The 18,527-nt window shown below is 43.8% G+C and overlaps 1 protein-coding gene across 4 annotated transcripts in view; it reads left to right on the top strand.

Moving 5' to 3' along the window:
• RIPOR2 (RHO family interacting cell polarization regulator 2) overlaps positions 1-13,204 on the top strand; it is a 107,634-nt gene extending 94,430 nt beyond the window's left edge. For 3 of the 4 annotated variants that reach the window (XM_069778830.1, XM_069778833.1, XM_069778834.1), the window contains 8 exons: positions 1,629-1,797; positions 3,307-3,442; positions 4,388-4,549; positions 5,323-5,481; positions 6,521-6,723; positions 7,856-7,939; positions 10,012-10,102; positions 11,557-13,204. In XM_069778830.1, coding sequence (XP_069634931.1) covers positions 1,629-1,797; positions 3,307-3,442; positions 4,388-4,549; positions 5,323-5,481; positions 6,521-6,723; positions 7,856-7,939; positions 10,012-10,102; positions 11,557-11,657 — 1,105 coding nt within the window. In that variant the 3' untranslated portion in view covers positions 11,658-13,204. Of the gene's footprint in view, positions 1-90; positions 162-1,628; positions 1,798-3,306; positions 3,443-4,387; positions 4,550-5,322; positions 5,482-6,520; positions 6,724-7,855; positions 7,940-10,011; positions 10,103-11,556 lie in introns of all 4 variants that reach the window. The other variant, XM_069778831.1, reaches the window with a different exon arrangement.
• The last annotated feature ends 5,323 nt before the right edge of the window (positions 13,205-18,527 follow it).

Raw genomic sequence — 18,527 nt, forward strand, 5'->3', positions numbered from 1 at the left:
CTTGACATAGGTTTGGACCTGGCTTTCCTTGGATGTAATTACTAATTCCTCTGTGGTTTTTCCCCCCCTCCCTTTGTCTTTTCTCTCTAGCCGAATGAGTCTTTGCAGTGGATTAAGCTTGTCAGTAACAGTAACACAGGGCCAGATTTAAGCAGCATGGTGTAGGTTTCCTTTGGAATGTAAGAGTGATGACTGGTACTCTGTTCATGGCCCTGCGTGTTACCTGCCCTTCTTTCATCACTTTTGGTCTTTCTGAGAAAAAAAAAATGCAAAAAAAAAAGCAAGAAAAAAAAAAGCTGTGGTGTTTGTGCTGTGGTCTGCCATTGTCGTGTGACCTTAAGATGCTGTGTTTCATTCAATCCTGAAAGCATGTTTGCATCCTCGGAGCTGACACGATGCCCAGCAGGCATGTAAGCGGCACTAGAGCCGGAAAAAAAGAAAAGAACACAGTTCCCTTGTACCCTACGTTTTCCAACCAGGGAGCTATACTTCTTGCAGATTATCGTGGCCTGTTTAGAACGATTTTGAATGCAAACAAGCAACCCCATGCAGTTCCCATCATCTCACTGCATATCCTCTTTCCGGAATAAGACTTGGTGGGAAGAAAAACTTGGAAAATCATGTTGCTTGCTTGCTAAACTGGCATTCTGAGCTCAGTTCAGTCTGTGTTGATTTAAAGATCTGGCTTTAACCAGGAACTTCAGCATAAATTTAACGTTAGCAGCAAAAATTTAAGTTAGTTATAAGCTAACTTTGAAAGCAACTAAAATCATTTAAGTTAAAGTAGAAGTTAAAATTTCTTTTTTTCCCCTCTGGCTCATGCCCAGACAGTGAGACAGTGTAGATTCCCGCTTCCATTTTTAGATGTGCGTGTGACTCAGTGTGAAGGTTGCAAGTGTTGAAACTTCTGAACTTGCAGCCAAATAAATACACTTGCAACCTGGGGACTGACCTCGGGCTTTGCATTTAAAGACAGGCAGGACCATTGGTGCAACATAGCAATGTTGGAAATAATAACGATTTAAATCACAGTGAGACTAGCTTTACGCTCTTACAGAAACAAAGTAAGCTGTACACGTCGTGCCTAAAACAGCGTATGAAAACATCATGTCTCTTACTGCAGCAGTGGTTTTCCTTTCCTTCTGCAATGAGCATGAGATTTGGCAGCAGGAGGACACGGAAAGCACAGAGCTGTTGTTAGCAGCTCGGTGCTTGGGATGGCACAAATTGGGACGGTGCTTAATCCAGAGCGATGGGGGAGACGATTTTCACCAAGAGACGGGAGAAAACTGTCACCGCCAAGCTATGAATACGGTAGCCGCTGGTTGAAAAGGCTTGCCGTTGAGGGCGTTTGGGTCGCTCGTGGCAAACCAGTTGGTCAGCGGGCAGCGAGCTGTCCCCTCGGTGGGTCCAGCCCTTGCGCGCCCGGCCGGGGCAGCGCTGCTCCTTTGGGATATGATGTGTTCTTTGGGATATGATGTGTTCATCGCCAGGTTTCTGGCCGCTTTTTCCGCTCTCCTGCCGTGCTCGTTGCTCGTCGCCCTGCGTGAGCGTGCGTGTGTGTGTGTGTCTGTGGCGGCAGCGGTCGTCACCCCCCCCCATAGCTCACCTCCCTCATCCCTCCCCAGTTACAGGACGGAGCACCCAGAAGCCAGAGGCCACCTGAGCGAAGCTCTCACCGAGGACACGGGTGTGGGCACCAGCGTGGCCGGCAGCCCCCTGCCCCTGACCACAGGGAACGACAGCCTCGATATAACCATAGTTAAGCACCTGCAGTATTGCACGCAGCTCATTCAGGTACTGGGGCCCAGCTCGTTTAGGGCACGTATTTTAAAAAAAATAATCTTCCCCGCGGGCGCTGGTGGGCACGCAGCGCGGGGTACGAGCAGGCTGGCGAGGTCAGCGCTGCTTGTGGGAGCGCAGGGCCGGGACAGCCGCCATCTTGGGGTGACCAAGGTGACGCTGGAAATGGCCTCCGTCGTTTCCGTCCCGGCCTGTCTCGGAGCAGAGCTGACATGCAAAACTACGAGGCATTTTGCATCCCAGGGAGGCTGAGGGGCCGCAGCGCAGCAGGCCGCGGGGCAGCCCCTGCTCTGGGTTACAGATGTCCGCCGGCTTTGCCGGGAGGTCGTCAATGAGATCGGTCCCCGGTTAAGGCAGCCCATGTCTTCTGAGGTAAAACAGAAGCCCATGGCCCCACTGTTTAACCGAGCCCCAGACGAGGCTGCGATGTTCAAGAGCAGAAATTAATTTCTGCGTGTGAGCTGGAGAGATTGGCTGCGACATACGCATGACAGGCCCCTTGGGACATCAGAATGGTCTGTTCGTGCTCACAACTAACTAGCACAACCTTTTAGCGTTTTTTTTTCAGACCCTAACCACAGCCAATGTGATTTTAAACCTCCAGCAAGCCACTTTTTAGCAAGAAAGGGCATCAGGGGTTTCCTGATGAATCAAAACGTACTGTAGCTTCCTCTTTTTGCAGGTATTTGATTCTTCCACCTTATATATAATTCGCTTTATTTTCCCAAAGGCCCACTGAAGCAATGCAGAGTGATCCTATTCCGGCACCCTTAGTGCTGAGCTGGACACTCTGCTGACTCACAAGTATGAGAAAAGGGAGGGTTTTGGCTTTTAAAAGCCAAAAAAAAAAAAAAAAGCTTTTTTTTTTTTCTTTGTACAAGAGTACACAGTATATATGCAGTTGGGGGAGGCAAGCTTGAACTATGTCCACACACTGAGCAGATTTGATATGAACAATATTTACACGGACTGCTGAAGAAAATGTAGGTGTCAGCAGCAGGGAGTATTAGCAAGAAGAAAGCACCAAATTAATAAAGGCACCTGGGTAGTTGATGAGAGCGGAAAGGGAGTGGAGAAAAAGCGACCTGTGGTCTGCCTCCAGGCAGGTATGGCCTGAAAGTCCACAGCCTATGTTATGCAAAAGTCAGACTAATATTCTTTTCTGGCTATTCTTCTAAGGCTTATGATGATGGATTCCTTTAGCTTTGCAGAGTGTATAAATCAGAAATTACTTATGCAAATGGCTGCTTGGATACTCAAGTGCCTATATCTGGATGTAGCTGTTAAAGATATAAGCAACAATGCCTATCAACCAGGACCATAAAATATCCCAGAGACAAAAAACTTTTGAAGTTAAGGAGATCCCATTGTTCCCGGCAATGAATTTGCCACTGTATTTCTTCAGGTGCCAGGTGTTTTAGAGGTTTTTGTTTTCTTCTAAGGTTCTTTTGTTTTTTTTGGTTCAATGACTCCTTTTCCTCCCTTCCCATCTGTCTTCACCAGCAAATTGTGTTCTCCAGTAAAACACCATTTGTGGCAAGAGACCTCCTGGATAAGCTGTCCAGGCAGATCCTCGTGATGGAGAATATCGCAGAGATCAGCACTGAGAATGTGGGAAACATCACTTCCCTTACTGATGGTAAGAGACAGGTTAGGGGGTTTCCTTCTGAAAAGGGTTTGTTTGGGCATGCGTGCCTGGTGAAATAATCGCTGTGCAGAGCTCACCATCACTGCAGGAGAGGCCACTGTAAAAAGGTCAAATCACAGTTACCAGCAGATGTAGCAGTCACCAGAACTGGTCAGGGGCCTTATTCTGTCTTCAGCGCTGGTATCCAGAAATAAGCAGGTGAGAAGAGAAGGGACTTATCCTTATCCTGCTTGATGTGCAGAAGATGCACGGAGGTCATTGCTGCGGTGGGGTGGGGATGCTGCCACCTCTGAAGAGCCAAATTCTTCCTCCACCTCTCTTTCCTGAGGAAAGGCAGGATCTGCCTTACACTATCAGAGGCATAATACAACCCCTTGAACATTTAATCCATTTTATTTTTAGTCATCTCTATGGAGAATTATTTAGTTATTTTTCTTGTTGTTGCATCTATTTTAATACATTGGAAGACTTTGACAAACAGGTAGTTACTCACCCTTGTGAGCACTCTGGCAGGATAGGTAAATACAACATGGTGTATTTACTTTGTTTATCAGAAAACTGAGGCAAAATTGAGTGACTGACTTACCCAAGGCCACAGAGCAGTGCTAGGACAGGGACCAGTCTTGTACAGACCATTTGCAGTATTCCCCTACTATTTCATGGTATTTAAAAGGATGAGACATCAGTGCCCAGAACTGGATCAGGAGCAAATTTTCTCACATCCTACCATGGGAAATGGAAAAAACAGGTTACAAACTTGGGGTGAGCACATGACCATGCTCTGTGAAGGTACTGGCATGGGGTGACCCACCAAACAGTAATTGTCCATCAATGGGCTGGGGTAAGATTTCCTCCACTCTTACCATCTTTTTTCTTCTGGAAGTCGACGCTTCCAGCATGGCTTTGTTTCATCGTTCATTTTGTCTTCTCCACCAGCAATTCCAGAGTTCCACAAGAAGCTGTCACTGCTGGCTTTCTGGATGAAGTGTACTGGCCCTTCAGGAGTGTATCACACATCTGCAGACAAGATGATGAAGCAGTTGGATATCAATTTTGCCACCACTGTGAATGAGGAGTGTCCAGGACTTGCAGAAACAGGTACCAACTGCTGCAAAAAAATTGTGTTGGTCATCAAAATGGAGAACAGCTGTGTACTGGGCTTTACTCAACCTTCATTGCTTTGTTTCCAACTCCTTGGAGGTCTGTTTGGCCATGGCTCCAAGATCTCATTTGAAAACTAACGCTACAACTCTTGAAACAGTTTTGGCCCAAAATAATCAGATGAGAATAGAAAAAAAAGGTGAGGTCAGCAGAAGAGAAAATACTGTTTTAAGGCTTATGAGCTAATAGGAAAATAAGTCTATTCCCAAATACAGGTTTGTAAGTGATTCAGTGGAGTAGGAATCCTCTCACTTAATTTTATGTGTCTGTATAATGTCCATACCCCATTACAGTTCACTGGGTTGGAATTAATATGCATCCAAGTGAGACTATCTGAATATAGGTTCCTACTTGGAGTGAGATGTACCACATTGACTAGCTCTCCCTGGGCTAGAATGGGGATGTAGGGTGACTTGCTTCAGGATATCATCTGGGTAGAAAGGACGCTGTATTGATCAGATAGGAAGCTGCACTAGCCATCTGTAAACTGGCAGGGGTTCATCTGTACAAAGATACCCTCTGGTGATGAGAGCTAGACAGGGAGAAGGTCTGTCTACGTTCTAACCTAACCACAGTTGAGGTTGGAAACGTTGGGAAGTATCTGGCTTTGCAGGTATGGTTCTTTCTTTCTGGCTTGGAAGTGGACTGTGGCATTTTGCCCGCAGCTTTTGCTCTCACTAACGTGTCCCTTTGTCCATGGCTGCCTGCAGTCTTCAGGATCCTGGTGTCTCAGATTTTGGACCGGACGGAGCCTGTCCTGTACTCCAGCATGTCCTCCGAGATCATTACCGTCTTTCAGTATTACAACTATTTTGCCAGCCACAGTGTTAATGACCTTGGAAGCTATTTGCTGCAGCTCGCAAAAGAAGGTAGGGTATATAAATTCTAGTGGCTAACAGGGGAGTACATCTGTGTACCTCTGAGCTCAGCACCAAACATTCAGCCCTGAGGCTGATTTTACAAAAGAAAGGGGGAAAGGAGACAAAGAAGTGCCTTGGATACTAAGTCTGAATGCACCTGAACAGTTATAGATATCAAGGGAAAGGAGCTGATGCAGATACACCCTCAGTCATTTCTATTTCCATATTCGAATGGGAAAAAAGAGTTAGTTTTTAGGAAATGGCTGATGGTGGTGGGCTGGGCCCAAGGTCTGGGAAGTTTTCTGGGCCCAAAGCTTGGATGATGTTCCAGTCTTTCACCATCCTTTATGGAGAGACCTTCTGAAGTGCTGAGCAATTCTCAGGAGCCAAGGGATCACAGCACATCAGTGTTTGGCAGGCTCTGCCACCAGGAGCAAAAGGGGGAAGCAGACGCTCCACAGAGCATGCTAGACTGCAATCCCTGGCAAGCCAAATTTTCTTCTCTATTTGAGAGGGAGTCTGAGGAACCTTGCCCAGTTTTCGTTTTTATTTGGACATACTGGGGAGCTTTTGCTCAAAAACCTGGAAGGCAAAAAGCATTTCAGTCTACCTCTGAAACACATTAGCCCTGGCTCTTGGTAGCGGACATCAGTCTGCCTAGGAAAAGCTCTCATAAAGATGCTCTGGAAGTCAATGCACTGACAGGGATATTGGGTTTCACTTGGTACGGGGAGGATTTACATCTTCCAGCAGAAAGTGAAGATTTGACAGGTAGGCCCTTAGCTCTGGGTAGGTGTAAGTGCTGCAGTGTCCCACTTAGCCCATCTACTCATCTCCTCCTTTGGAAGAACGTCTGAGAAACTGGCCCAGCTTAAAGCCCAGACAATTCCCCATGCAGACACACTGCAGTGCTACAATTGCACAGATGGGGATTTTTTCATGTCCTTTGTGTGTACATATGAATTGAGGATTGCTAGTGGGGAAAGGAGCAATCTGAAATATTGAGAGGATAACATAAGTAACAAGGATCTTTCTCTTGCACTTGTAGCCTCTGTGGTTCAGGTGCTGCAGTCAGTGAAAGATGGAAAACTGCAGCAAAACGTGGCCAAAATAAACTCCAATAACCTTCCACCACAGCAAGAGGTTTTGAGAGCTTTGGCTTTACTTCTCAATGAAAATAAAAATGAAGTCAGTGAGACTGTGGCATCACTTCTGACAGCTACCGCAGAAAACAGGCACTTCAGGGAGAAGGTAAGTGGCAGAAAATCACCTATCGCATAAGGGACCTGTATCATCATGACATTTTTTCTGCCTGTGTGTCTCAAATGTCTATGTGCATAAAATAATTGCTCCAAGCTTGATTTAAACTGATCCAGAGGGATTTCCTGTCTAATTTTTCTGCAGATATGCAGCTCTGTTTCTGTTGTTATGCCAGTCTGCTTCTACCTGTCATTACACTAAACAGGTACTAACCAAAACTCTGCAAATCCTTACTGAGTGCTGTGCTCTCCAGCTATCTTCCACACTTCAGCATTTCTGCTGGCCTGCCTCAGACTTGGCTTCAGTCCGAGGCTTCAAGGCAACAGTCCCCAGCATCATCAACATGCAAAGACATAGGGCTCCGATTTTGGGGGTTTTGTCCCAAAGGAGACTGCCATCTGTGGGACCTCCCACCATTTCTGGGGGGGGATGGACTGCCTTGGGCAAACACAGCTCAGCTGTGAGATCTAAGATTTGAGTCTATCACAGATACCAAAGGCAACAAGCAGGGCCAGATTAAACACAGAAATGAAAGAGAAGGGAGAAGAGGAATAAGAAGAAATTAGGGATTGGCTTCTACCCTTTCATGGCAGACCTTTCTCTACTATTCTTCTTGTTCCCTGTCAGGACAGAGTGAAAGAAAAGGCAGTTGGAAGAGGAGGAGTGGTGGAAGGAAGGCGGAGGGAGGAGAAAAAGGAGCTCACTCTGCTGCTCTTCTCTGTCGATCCAGCCCCCTCTTTGCTTGCCCTCCCACTTCATCTTCCATTTTTGGCAGCATCTCAGGGAAAATACAACCCTCTCCTGGAACAGGCGTGTGTAGCCCATACCTGGTTCACTGCCTGCAGGAAGGACCACAAGGTGCCTTGTGCAAGGACATGATGCAGCCTCATGCTGCAGATGAGCTCATGGCGCAGCTGACTGCCCCTGAGGTTTGCTGCTCACACTGGTTTTGTTTGCTCAGGAGTAACTACTAATTTCTAGGGCCAAGCAATAAACTGGTTTAGCAGCTCTTGCTAACCTTGCAATAGTAATTTGCAGTCCCCCTGGGGTCCATTCCAGTCTGTTCATTACTATCCCTACATTAGAGAGACCATCATCGCTACTCTTCTTTATCTGTTTTCAGGCCTTGATTTATTACTGTGAAGCACTAACCCAGCCCAACCTCCAGCTGCAGAAAGCAGCTTGCTTGGCTCTAAGATACCTCAAGGTAAGAGACAAGGAATTCACTGTGGTACTTGGTTTTGCTCTAAAGAAAGGACATCTGATAGGTACAAACAACAAAATAGAAACTGCAATAGCAGCAGCAGTAGTGGTTTTGTTTTGCCTTGCTGCACTGCATCCTTTTACAGATACCGTGCTGTTTGGGAACGGTTTAGAAGCTTCACTGCAAAAACAGCTGGGCTCTGTGACGATGACAAAGTTTATCTTTGGCATGTCATCTTTTCCTCCCTCTCATATTGACTTTAGGGGGCTTACTTCCACATCACAGAGGAAAAAAAAATTCATCCAAGAGTGCTGACTGAGAGGGCAAAAAGACATCCTTTCTCAGGATAAAATTGGCTGTAATGCCTGTAGGTTGCAGCAGTAGAAGAGAAAGGGAGAGACAGGCCACAGCTCATTTTATGACAAATAACTGGTACATCTGGGCAGTACAGCTTCAGCTAGCATCTGGTACCATTTCTGCACTCCCTCTCATGACGGGAAGGAAAAATGCACTTTTGTTTTGGCTGTATAGAGCCATGGGAAACAGCAGCCACCCAAGCCCGACTGATGCGGAACGTTGGGGCCAAAAAAATGTCTTCTGTGAGACAGAACCACCGCGGGCTGACTATTTCTCCTTCAAAACTGTCCCCTGGAGAAGACAGCTCTAAAATGTAACTTCATCCCAGCCAGAACCGATACCATCCAATACATAATCCAACAGTTTAAATATGAAAATCTGTTTTCCCTTAAACGAGATGCTAGCAGGCATCCCTGAGAGGCAACGGAGAGGGGCTTTACACCTCTGCTGCATGCAGGGCACAGTGGGGTTTTTGATCTCTCAGGAAAAGCCAGACAGCGGTGGAACTGGAGCTAGACACATTTAACTTGAGCAGTGTGGCTCCGATGCATCTTAAATAGTGAGAATGGCAATAGCTGGGGAAAAAAAACCTACTGAGGGGAAGTGTCCTCATCTGGGATCTTCAAATAAAAAGCTAAAGCCTTTCTGGAAGATATTATTTCAGAGATGGGAATGCTACAATGGATAGGTGACTGTGGATGAGCTAATCCAATGGCAGTCTCATCCACATCAAACCACGTTGGCTGCACAAGGTCCCACTGTGAATCTCATGAGAGGTTTCACAGGTTGCAGCAAGCTCTGTGTGGCTGTGGCCCCATCACTCACAAGCATTCGAGCTGCAGTCACCAGTATGCACCCAGCACAGACTTGCCCCGAGTCAAGCACAGGTGACCACGTTGAAGATGGGGTGGTGAGATCTAATGGCTCTGGTAGCTAAGCCCTCATGCACAGCATCGTACACCCGACCTGTGCCCCTCAGGTGAACAGGGTTCGTACAAATACTGACTCTGTGGCTCAGTGCCTCTTCCATGTGTCGCACCAGGGCTGTACCTGCCCTTCCTTTCACTCGCCTCTCTTCTTGTCGTATTAAATAGCCTGCCAGAGGCATTATGACAGCTGCTCTCCCCAAAGGCTTGACATTTTTGTAGCAGAGAACAGGATGATTCGTTGCTTTCTTCCCAAAATAGCAGAGGCAAGGCAAAAATGTGGAAATGTTGGTGACTGCAGGTGTTGGTGAGGAGCCTGCGGTGAAGTGACTGGGCTGGCCAGCCAACGTGCCCCTGTAGAGACAGTTAGGCTGGCGAGAACAGCCTTCTCAGACCGACCAGGTTTGACGTGCTCAGTGTGGAACTCATTCCCTTGACGCCTGTCTCCCGTTCGTCTCCCTGCCGTACCTGTGCCTTGGCACTTTTACGGCCTTGTCCCATGGCCCATCACCCAGCCTACAGTCAGAAGGGGCACACATAGCTGGTCAGCCAGATTTATGCATGTAGGGCATAGAGTAGGAAATTTAGAAAGAGTCCACACCAACAGCAGAAAATATGCCTTCTCCTAGATGCTCCCTCTCAGGGAAACCCTGTTCCTCATGTCTCCACCAAGGCCCTTCCCTTGGAGTAGGAAGGGCAACATAGAGGCTAGTGACTACTTCCACACAAGGTTGTGAAATAAAACCACAGCGCAGTGCGCAGTGCTAATGCGGTTCTTTTCGCGCTTCGCAGGCTACTGAGAGTATTAAAATGCTGGTCACGCTCTGCCAGTCTGACAACGAAGAGATCAGAAAAGTGGCGTCCGAAACCCTGCTCTCCCTTGGTGAGTTGCCTGTTTTAGAGCAGTAGTTCATTTTCTAACAGAGCAGCATGTAAGACACCTGAGTTATACAAACGTAAGACTCTAAATTGACACAAAACTTTACCTAGAGACTCAAACAGGTTAGAAAATATATATTCTTAAAAATCATTCAGTTTGAAAATCATGAAAATGAGCCAAAGATAAATTGAATTGTGTGAGTCTGGAGGGGGAAGTAGAAAAGGAAAAATAGCAAAGGAGAAGTTGACAAACAGAAATAATTCATAACGAATTTGAAAACCAAGCAGCATTTAAGGTGTGAGGACCAGCACGCTGCCTGCTGCGTCTCATACACCCTTCTCTTGGGGATCCCCTCCTATCACTCCTGGAGTGCCATTATCACACCCTCAAGTGCCATTAGCACTGCCAAGTGTTTGTTTAATCTAAATTATCTCTATATGCTTATTTGGACAGATCTTAGCCTGCAAGTCCTCCTTCACACAGTACCTCAGGCACCTTGCATTGACCCTCATTTGTTCTTGAGACAACAGATACCCTGTTCATTAACCTGTAATCTAGCTCTGTAGCAGCGTGTGACTGCAAGTGTGGCTGCACGGTTTCAGGTCACCAGTACTTCAGTGGCACAGAAAAATTGCATTTTTCTGGCCTTTAGGCTAGGCATGAATTTCTGCTCCATGGGCGTGTGTCCATCTGTGATTTTAATTATGCAAACTCTTCAAACATACACTTCTTCATTCACCAGTTCAGCAGGAATTCACTCTGCTGCTGGACGTGTTATTGCTCAGGTTATAAAACAACTAGCCCGGGGACACTTTTAAAAACTCTGGGAGATTGTACTGGCGTTCTTCTCGATGACATACAGTGACCAGTTTGGTTCCTAATGGTCAATTCAACACACTAGGCTCAATGCTATCTGCAGGTACATATAGATGACAGTACCTAAGAGGAAAAGGTTTGAGACACACAAATAGTTAAATTTAGCAAATACACTGCTTTCTCTTTTTCAGCGGTATATAAGTAAAGATGTGGCTAGACTCACTTCTTTAAAGCACCAGGAGTGAGAAGTGAGTAAACTTTATATTGTCCAAAGTAGAAGTGGATAAACATCATCTGTCTCAAGTATATCCCAGCTGCAGCTGAGACCTTGATAAGCACCATAGGTCATTTAGTAAGACAAGTGTACAGATACTGTCATCTAATCATACAAGCCATGTCTGCTTCTGTTTAGGTAGAACCAGCAAATTACATGAGAAAATTAAAAAAAAAATAATTTGAATATTCAGAGCATGCTTACATTTTTCCAAGTAATTTCTGAAGTTGCCTTCAACAAGATAAATTTTAAGAAGGGGAAGAAGATACTGGCAGATCAGTACTTTCTAACAGCAGAGAATCCAGTATTTTAAATGTTGTAGGGCAATGATATAATACATTATTATGCTTTAACATTTTGCATTCAGGTGAAGATGGGAGACTGGCATACGAACAGCTGGACAAATTTCCCCGGGAATTTGTTAAAGCTGGAAGCCGCCGTGGAACTGAAGCTGCCACAGCTTTTTAGGTGGAAAAGAACCTGCCTACATTTAACAGGCATTAAAGTAGGATGGAGCTGCGCTTCAGTGTGGGGAGCAGAAGGAAGACTTGGGAGAATTCTATGAGATTGTCCCAAAATGTAGCAATTTACAGACTTCTTAAGGAAAAGCAAAATCTAAAATCCAGCTTCAGGGTTCCTATTGGCTCTTCTTTGCAGCTTATGATGGAGCAGTTGGATGTTGAGGAACAATACTTTCTTGACTGATTCGTAACAAATAATGTAATTGCAGTTATTCAGCCTCAGCAAACTTCTGTGAGTTTTTAGAATTTGGCATCTTCATATATTTTACTGCGTATTACATTTACTTCCTTGAAGTTGTGAAAGCTTGAGACGTGCGATAGTGTATCTAACAAGGACAAGTAGGAGGCCACCTGAGCAGGACTGCAAAGAAGCTTTCTCTTCAGCCCCAGGCTAAGTGTCTGCTGCCATGCAGTGTCCCCAGCAACGCTCCAGCGGCAGAGAACACCACTCGGCTTTCTCAATTTTGTCTCAGTAATAAAATACAGAGCAAGTTTCTTCAAGTTTTGCCTCCAGAAACAGCATGATGTAAACCCTGGGAGGTGTCACTTTGGTGACTCATTCTAAATGCCTCCGCTGGTCTTTTATTTCCTTTCTCTTGCCCTCCAGCAACAAGCCATCATGAATCCAGAGATTTGTGAGGGGGATCAAACAATCACGTAGGCTTCTGAAAACTAAATGAAAAGGTAAAGTGCATTTATTTATTCCGAGAAGAAGGAGTGAATACAGCTAATTGCACGAGTCCCCAAAGCCATTTGGTCCCCTAAGTTGCAGGCAGAATTAGATTTCATACACTCTCATTAGTGGATCATAGCTTCTATAGAATGATTTCAATATAAAGAACTAGAACAAACTGAAGTGGACCTCGGAGGCAGTAATAAACAGAGGGTGAAGTGAATGCATTTCCTCCCCCCCCCTCACTGCAAGGATGAAAGACAGCAAGTGCTTCAAACTGTTGATTACGAGCCTTAAGTTAACAGAAGAGGTGAATAGAATTTAACAGAAGAGTGTTCCTGTACTGTGTTCATTATGCATGAAATGCTATTTAGATGTCAATTAAAGTATCCAAATTTGCATAGACTACATAGAAAAGATTGCAAACAATTCACATCAAAAGGAAGCCTTGTGCGCCAAACATTGGCAGGCAGGGGTCATTTTGTTTTGGGTTTTTTACTGTGAATGTTACAAAAATGTACATATCTGTATATTTATAAATATATATATTCTTCCTTTAATTAAAAGTACATTTTGTACAGTTCAAAATGCTTGTTTACTGAGGGATATAGACTCTTTTTGCAGAAGGTGAAATAACCATGTTAGGGTTTTTATACCACGCCTATCCCATCAGCTGAATTCTTCCAAGGTGTCCTTTTGTACTGACTTCTGCTTTTTTTTTTTAATTTTTTTTTTTTGCTTTTAGTTTTGTGGCATTTGTACTCACCATATTTCCTATCACATTTAAGTTATAATAAAGATTATTTTTTAATTACTAAGCACATCAGTCCATATGTATAGTCACTCTTTCTATCAGCAGCCTCTCCACTGTGAGGCTCATACAACCTTCAAACATCATGCAAGTCAGCTCCCAGTACCATAGGTGGCTCAGTAAAAGCCACCTACTTGCAGCTGGATTTCAGGCAAAATGGTAGGGAGTTGTTAAATCATATTAAGGGAAAAGGCTTCTAGGGAATATTTGTCTTTTCAAGCCTGGTCACCAGGACAAGACTTTATGACAGTCTCAAAACAGTTTAGCTAAATTAATGAAGTCATCTGCTAGATTTCTGACAGCGTAGAAATAATTTCATATCACATAAACTTTGTTAAGACTTAGAAGAACATTTTACAAAAATATCTAAATTAGAGCAAGTGAACAATACACGTAGCAAGGACTACTGCCTGAGGGTGGACAGAAAACTGCAACTTCTTGTGCAGGGGGAGAAATGGTGCAATACTAACTTGTGTTTTAATATGCACAACTCCTGCATTTTCATCTTTCCGCTAGCTAAGGGGGGATAAGTGGCAAACTATTTTAGTAATTGAAATAAACACACAAACCACAAAAGTAGGAAAAGTAAAGAAAGGATGAAACTATAGTGAAAACGACTACTCTTAGTTGCACCTCTGTGAGGTGAACCAAAGCACATTTTTAAAAAGCCAGTTTTAAACTAAAATGCTATTTTGGAAGCAAGGGGAGGACTGTGCACTCTCAGTGTTCCTTCTCTGGTTGCTTCAATGTGCGTGTGCAGGCCCTTGCTCCCGTCCCAGAGCATCAATCGGCAAGAGGCATACGCTATTTAAAAAGCGGATGAGAATATTCTTATTGTTCCCATATCTGTCAAAAGCTCCTACGTGTAATACATACTGTCAAAAGCTTGCTTGGAGTTTGCGTATCACTGTGTGCAACACAACTTTGTTAAAGCAAAAGCTATGATGTCATCGGGTTGCAGGTGCTTCTTTCTGAGCTGCTGCTTAGGAACGAGTGAAATAAGTTTACTTTCAAGCAGGCACTAGTGCCTTACGTTTCTAGCTACTCCTAGTTTAAGTTCAGAGCAAACCAGCTTTGCGTATCATTCAAGATACTTACCAAGAAAGGCTCCACAAGGACTAGCAGAAAATATGCTGAAGAGGCTCCAGGACTGTTACCAAACTCCCGCTGATTACGTCTTCCCTTTTGCGAAGACAGACTCGTCTCAGACAGAAGATGCTCCTTTTCCTCTTGCAAATATTCAGGCTTAGGGTGCAGACCTGGGGAGCACAGAACTGCCTGTGGAGCGGAGAGTCAAAGCTGCGGAGAGCACAGGGCTGCTCACATGTACAGGTACCATGCCAAATGGAGCTTATATCTACTTACTTTCATCTTATTGTAGTTTTAAATCCACCCTTTGAGAAGTTTATTAACCTACAGCTGATCTGCCACACCATTATGACCATTAAAAACCACGTATCCAGCTCATATGAACCAGATAGGAGCAAATCCTGCTCTCAACAAAGTCAATGAGGAAATTCATGGGAATTTAGTGGGAACGGTTAGACCAACTTTAGTACCTGTTGTGGTATCCGAGACTGACAAGCTTGAACCAGGCATATAGACGTATAGAGGCTAAATTTCACTTTAAGCATTTATACTGTTTTAGAAAACTAAGTAAAACAAAGAATCACATTCTAACATGATTCATGACAACATATGAAAAAAACCCCCACACTCAATTTAAGAACAAAACCAAGCAAAGTCCCATGAGTTTCTGCCCTCAGGGTAACAAACCTTAAAGCTTCCAAAACGAGAAGGCAAATTAAAAGGAACAAACTATGTATTTGTCTCGTAACTTATGCATTTTTATGCTCGCAGAGCTGACAATGCTGCCCTTTCCTACCACGTTAATGCAAGAGCTCTCCTTTGTGTAGTAGGAAAAAACAGACGCACAGAGGTGAATGTAGCAGGACAGATGCTTACCGACTAGCAAAGAAGGAACCAGCAGGCAGTAATTACAAAACTTCTTTCTTAGGGCTGCAGCAGGTCATTGACTCAAGCAAATTTCAAGGTGTGGGCCGCAGCAGAAAAGTACGTTAGGAAAAAGTTCCTGTACCAAAATAACTCAGCAGCAGTGCAGACTGAAGAAATAGGGAGCTTGCCAGGAAAAGCATACTCGGGAAAGGGGTTTGCCTGGTGGTTTTGTTGGTGGCTTATTCTTACCTTAGGCTTTTCATGAGCTATGGTAGTTTTCACTACCACTGCCATGCTATTGTCTCTCTGCGTTCTGCTCAGTAGCTATAAACCTGTAGTGCCTTCACACTGCTACCAGTAAGACTCCTCCTCTACCCAGTATACCTTCAGAGAAGGTATCTACTATAGCTTTACCCTATGCTGCAGTCTGATATATACAGATTATTGCTGACTTTAAGCATTCAAAATTAGGAGTCAATACGACTGCCAGACTCTGTATCTCAAGTACGGAACCCTGCTTTGCTGATTTGCAATGTAATTATCCTGATGACAGGATCCACGGCACCTCCCTTCAAATGGCTGCGGTGCCCCTGGGGGTACGGCAGAGGTATCGTCATACCCAAGGGTTTCACCTTCAACACGGCCGTCCACGTTTCATTACAGGCGGTTTTTGGCAGATCGACAAAGCAGCAGCAAATTCAAGTTTCTCAGAACACCACTATCATTTGCTGAACTACTTTGTGTAGTTACAAGAATGGAAAGAGAGATTAACAATACACGATAAACATTTTCTGCTGAAGAAAACGTTAACATTGCAATTCAGTCTCAAGAACAACAGAGCACTGGAAACACACTGTCTTGGCAGATTTGCAAACCTTCTGCCCAAAATCTCAAATACAGTCCTGAAAACAACCTCACGTGGCCCTTAAGGAAAAGTAAATGGATATGCATCATGCTTCCTTGCAAAAATCAATGACCAACTTCATTACTTATGCACAGGCTGCAACATCAGCTGCCTCACGTAAGCGATGCAATGCCAAACACCAAGCGAGTTTCAGTTGCCTAGCCAAGTAGTTATTATGGTCTAATTCACTTCTCCACACATTGTCTTAAATACAATGGGTGTTTACACTAAAATTGTTATTTTTGCTAAACCAATCAGAAGCTCTTCCTCACACAAACCATCCAGCCGCCCCACAGTTTGCCTGCCTTTCCTAGTCCCTGCACAGCTGTTCCTTCTTGAAACATCTGACACCTGCAAATGGCCTGTCTCCCCACACTTCAGTCTTACATATCTGAAATTCTGTCCTGTTAGGACACACGCATTTTATGGGAGAACTGCTAGGACACAGTAGATGCATCCCACTTCTGAGCAGCCTTAGGATACTTCAGTGAAAGATGAGATTATGGCCATAGCTTCTGCAATGAAAAGGAGTCAGCATGCTGGTCAAGTTGGTGCACAAAAGCATTTATGACTTCTTGGAAAGAATCACATTCTGCAGTTAGCTTCCAGAACTGGTAGTTTTATTCTGCTAGACAGAATGTTCTCTGTAATTTAGCTGGATATGAAATTTGTCTTTGGTGATTTTCAGCTGTTACATAGCTATGTGTCAGTGGTAAATGAGAGCTTCCCTATATAATTAAACAAAAATAAAAGGTCAGATGGTTGTAAGAGAACTAATTACACAAATCTCTGTATAATTTCTGCACATTTGACAAACCTTTCACACATGCATACAAAGTTCCTAGATTTACTATATAGTTCTACTGCATGCATGTTTTAAAAAAGTCAGGAATTTTCAGAACAATGAATGAAACTTGATCCTTTTAGATTACTTTTAAGCAGCGATTAATCCAGCATCATAAAACTTCTGACATTACTTTCATACATTAATATTTCTGATATAGTAGGCATAGGGAGATTGCTTGATCAAGGTCCAGTACATCCATGACAGAGAGAGCATGTATATGGGTTTTATTCCTATGCCACAATTCAGCTCTCATGCCTGGTCTTCTCCTGCAGCATGTTTTTTCCGAGTTTATACAGCAAACTATCCTCTATGCTAATGAATTAAAAGTTAATAAAACCATGGTAGCCTTGGTTTGAAGACTTTACGTGCAAGTGTACATATTACTAAGTAGCACGTCTTTATGATATAAAAAGTTCTTCTATTACAGGTGGGCCAAATGCTGCAATACATCCATCAGCCTATGTGAAGAACTTGCATGATTTATTTTATACACAACCCATTTCAACAGAAGTAAGGATCCAGCTACTCAAGGGACTGTCTTGTCTGTTATTTAAATAAAATCAATCAAGAAAAAGCACAAGATTTAAATCAAATAAGCATTCTTCTTTACCATCTTGACGAAAATAAGGAAGAGCCAGATGCAGATAATGTATGCAAATTCTGGATGTGTTGCTTTCTGGCAGTTCTTTGTTCTAACAGCAGCACCTGTATTATAGCAGTTCACAGAGCAGGAGGTAAAATGGTGGAAAAGAAGTTGCACTTGCTGTCTCAGTTGGATTGGTCTGCCTGGCCAGCTAACTATGCAACAGTGCTTTCTTCCCTTCTACAGTTTCTGCAAATGCAAAATATTCCTGATGTTTAAAAATAAAGCCACCTCAATAATGACTGTTAATATGAATAAACTAAACTGCACTGCATAAAGACTATTGTAACAAGTTAAATTTTATGTGTTTCCTTATTTTCTATTGTTGAAGAACTACTTTGATGTGAAAATTGCTCAGAATCTGAGATAGGAGGAGAGGTTTAAGTCACTTGACAGTATTATCTATTTCTTTTGATCAGAAAACAAAGGTTACTCTACAGAGCAGTTATCCAGCATCCAGTTGTTTTTGTTTTCTCAAACACATCATCAGTACAAATTAAAGGACACACCTTTATCACCATTTCTGCACTGTGATGGAAAGGATTATGTCTAAGCACCCTCTAGAGCACAAATTAGAAGGTATAATCTTTTATTTACAAAGTTCCCAGGAAAATGTGATGCCTCACCTTCTGCTTACCAGATTCAAGGCGAAATGGAAGCCAGAAGGACCATTACTTCCTACAACAGTTGGGACATTCACAACTGATTTCAGTTGTGAAACATCTATTAAGTGACACCCACAGGGAGACAATAAAATGGAAGGAATCTAAAGGTGCCAATCTGATGGCTCCACAGATTTATTCACACACAGCCTGAAGCACCTGTTTTGGCAAAGCCTGACAGATCCATAAACCAGAATCCCTCCAATTATCTCCCCCTCGTGAAAGCCGCTCAGCTTTAAGCTCTTCACAAGATACTGCAATGGCCACCATCTTTTAAAGCCTATACTTGGAAGACTTTGATACAGAACAACTGCTGAGTTC

Source organism: Haliaeetus albicilla, chromosome 3 (genome assembly GCF_947461875.1).
Source record: "Haliaeetus albicilla chromosome 3, bHalAlb1.1, whole genome shotgun sequence".
Taxonomy (NCBI): Eukaryota; Metazoa; Chordata; class Aves; order Accipitriformes; family Accipitridae; genus Haliaeetus; species Haliaeetus albicilla.